This window comes from Strongylocentrotus purpuratus, unplaced genomic scaffold, assembly GCF_000002235.5.
Source record: "Strongylocentrotus purpuratus isolate Spur 01 unplaced genomic scaffold, Spur_5.0 spur5_scaffold_14, whole genome shotgun sequence".
NCBI lineage: Eukaryota > Metazoa > Echinodermata > Echinoidea > Camarodonta > Strongylocentrotidae > Strongylocentrotus > Strongylocentrotus purpuratus.
Genome location: NW_022145599.1, coordinates 12,495,769 through 12,499,174, shown reverse-complemented (window position 1 = coordinate 12,499,174; position 3,406 = coordinate 12,495,769). Strand labels below are relative to the sequence as shown.

Sequence of the window (3,406 nt, the reverse complement as noted above, 5' to 3'; positions counted from 1 at the left end):
TGAAACGAATTCAGAAGTTTACATATCAAAATACGAGATGTATGCAGGACTGCACACCAACAGGAGTACACTTGTATTTCGATTTCATTGGCCCTTTAAATGACTGCATGTGAATCCTAAATAGAGAGCAGTGTCTTAATAGTCTTAGTCACAGTCACATAGTCTTGTTTCATCTCTTTGTCATATCATTCTGTGTAGATTTATCTGGTTGCTGTTCTACCGATACGTTGATATATAGCGAGCAGTTAGAACAGTTCACTGTCCTTGATCCTGATGCATGATTCCGAGAGAGTGTATAGTCACCTCCACATCTACATGGATAGATGTGGGTCAGGTCATCTGAAATAAAGGTCAAAGGTACAGATTCAGTACAACGAGGCTAAATAAAATATATTTTGCCTGCCTTACAGTTGTACAGCAGGTAAATGTTGTTTGTCTCATCAATGTATGCATACTTATGTTTTTTTTTGTTAAGGTAATTGTCTAAGAGTAATAACTCCGCTCTAGTGCAGATACTTCAATTTTACACGTTCCTAGAGTTAATTCGAAGAAGGGTGAAGCTGGCTTAGATTTTTGGGTTCCCAAACTGTAAAAAAATAGTTTCCCAGCACACCTACATCTACATAATCATTTAAGCGGAATCTAAATACATATTTGTTTGAATTGTAGTTTAGTTATCTTGGAGAGCTGTATTCAAAGCACACAGTGCAATTTTAATTGACTATTCGCTATATAAGTGACAGTTTATATATATCTATAAAATGCAAATTTTTCAATTTTTCGCTCATTGAGTTTTATCTCTACACTGGGCCCAATCCACGTGAAGCCCCCCCCCCCCCCCCTTCACAATAAATACCCCTTTATTACTGTTTTAGTACCACTACCGGTAATTACTTTTCCTCCTTTCTTGCAGAAACAGATATTATAAAACCACAATTATCCCCCCTATCTGACATGGAAACAAGAAAGATGCTATATTTGATATATGTATCATTCCATGGAAAACGGTTTCATGTATTCTAAAATTACCAATTTTTAAAAATCTGAAGTTATGCCTGTTCTATTTAGTAGACCCTTTTAATTCAAACTCTCGGCATCTAAGTCTTCTTTTGTACCCAATGTTAAACACTTATTCAACAGTTCAACAGTTCAACATGTAGTGAGGCGATCATGTTTTGTGTTATCTGAATCACACACAGAGGTTTAGTAAATTACTTTAAACCTCTTTTGTATTTTCTTCCTTAATCAAATAATTATTGTTTGTCATTGTGCACTTCTTTGCTATGTAAACTTTTGCCATGACAACATCTTCGTTATTGTTCAACCAATGGAAAGAGAATTTTGTATGACAGAAGAATCAATGAATAGATTTTGATAGTGAGTACACTGCACACTTCATAGTACACTGCACACTTCATAGTATTTCACTCAAATAATATTTGCACACATGGGGGTTGAAGGGCGGATTAAAATGGAAGTCCACGGCGATGTTGGGTTAATAAAAGCAGTAAACTAAGAGAAACTGACACGTCAAAGCTTGAGTAAAAAAAAGGAAAAGTCGTGAATTTTTAAAATGTTACTGGTATGTTCCTGGTGTTGTCTATTCTGTTATATGGTGCAGAAACATGGACATTAAAAAAAGTCGATGAAAATAGACTTCACACTTTTGAGATGGCATGCCTCAGGAGAATCATGGGTGTGACCAGATTTGACAGGCTAAGGAACACACACATACAAACACAACAGAATATGGAAGAAACCATCACCGACAGGGTTGCCACAAAAAGACTGAGATACTTTGGACATATCAACCGAATGAATTCAAAAAGATACCCCCACATCCTTCTCAACGGAAATGTACATGGCAAACGCCCAAGGGGAAGACCAGCTAAGAGATGGACAGACTGCATCAAGGCGGACTGCAAAAACAGACAAGTTGACTCCCTGACTAAAGCCACTAGGCTAACAGAAGACAGGAAGGTGTGGCAAGCCATAGTGAAACAGAAGCCATCATACATCCCAGTGATGGTGTGGACGGCTTAAGTCAAGTAAGTCAATTCAACCAAAAACAAATTGGCAACTCTGTATGTTTTTGGGTCCTCTCCCATTTGCTCTGTACTGAAAGTATCATGACCTTCCATTTTCTAAGTCGCTTATTAAGGAATGGGTTAATAAAAACATTTGAGCAGTGAATATATTTAGGGGGCATGTATATTATCAAATATTTTCTGTAGGGAAAAGGGAAATTAATAAAATTCTGTAGAGCATAGCAAGTGGGAGAGGACCACGCATGATACATCACAGATTTATCACTTTGTGTTTAATTAATTAAAATGTATAACTTCCTTTTTTTTAATCTGATTTCTGCTCGAACTTTCACTTATCTGTTTCTTTAGTATGTTTGTTTGTATTAAAACTAGCTTCGTATGAGGGCAGACGTTCCCTGTAAGTGAAGTCCAAATATGTGCAACACAAATCTAGGAATAGGGTTTGTACAATGTATACATGTAACTTGTTGATTTAAATAACTTGTAAATGGTATCACTGAAATATCTGTGACCCCAGTGCGACCCTCGTGTGACATCTGTGTGACTTTGGTTTCTTTCACGCGATTTTTACCTTTTTTGGGGGTTGGGCCCCCCCCCCCCCCTGGCGCTCAAGGGGGGGGGGGTGCAGATTTTAAAATTTTCGAGGACCAAAAAAAAAATTGTGCTCACTAAATGTCGAAATAGACAAACAGTTTTGCTTTCTCATATCGTCCTGTGCTACAAGTGATGTGATCTCTTTAACCTCCTAATCCTTGTTTTTCCAGAAAAAATGGATAAACAGTTATACTTTCTCATATCTATGCTATTTAACAATGCAAAGTTATTTATGTGATTCCATTAGTCTTTTGAGGAATTTCTGAAGAAATTGAAAGACAGTCTTACCAACTCACATTATATTCTGCTACAATTTTTTCATTTAAAGAAATAAATGATGTGATATTTTATATTTTCAAAAGAAATGTTGAAAAAGAGAAAAAGATTTGCTTTCTCATATACATAGTATCGCGCTACAAATTACATTGTGCTACAAGTTTCTTTCGATGATGTGATTTCTTTGTTTTTTGAGAGGAAATATTGAAACAGTTATATTTCTCACATTATGCTATTTAATAACGCAAGTTGGCGAAAAAATCCTTTCATTTCTTTTGGGAGAAGTGGAGAAACAGTGTTACCTTCTCATATGTCTTTGTCTATTACGCTACTAAATATTGTAGAGTTTAGATGACATGGTTCAGTGTGATCCCTTAATCGAACATGCACATCGTATGTGTATGCCTCATCAAAAAAAAATTCTCTCTTCTTATACATGCATGTTCAAGGTGGGAGCTGGCCATGTTTGCTGACCATCATACCTGTTA

At 36.3% G+C, this 3,406-nt stretch overlaps 1 protein-coding gene across 1 annotated transcript; it reads left to right on the top strand.

Moving 5' to 3' along the window:
* Window positions 1-1,671: 1,671 nt before the first annotated feature.
* LOC100892804 lies at window positions 1,672-2,043 on the top strand. Its single transcript, XM_003731435.1, has one exon. The coding sequence runs from the start codon at window positions 1,672-1,674 to the stop codon at window positions 2,041-2,043; it is 372 nt and encodes a 123-aa protein (XP_003731483.1).
* The last annotated feature ends 1,363 nt before the right edge of the window (window positions 2,044-3,406 follow it).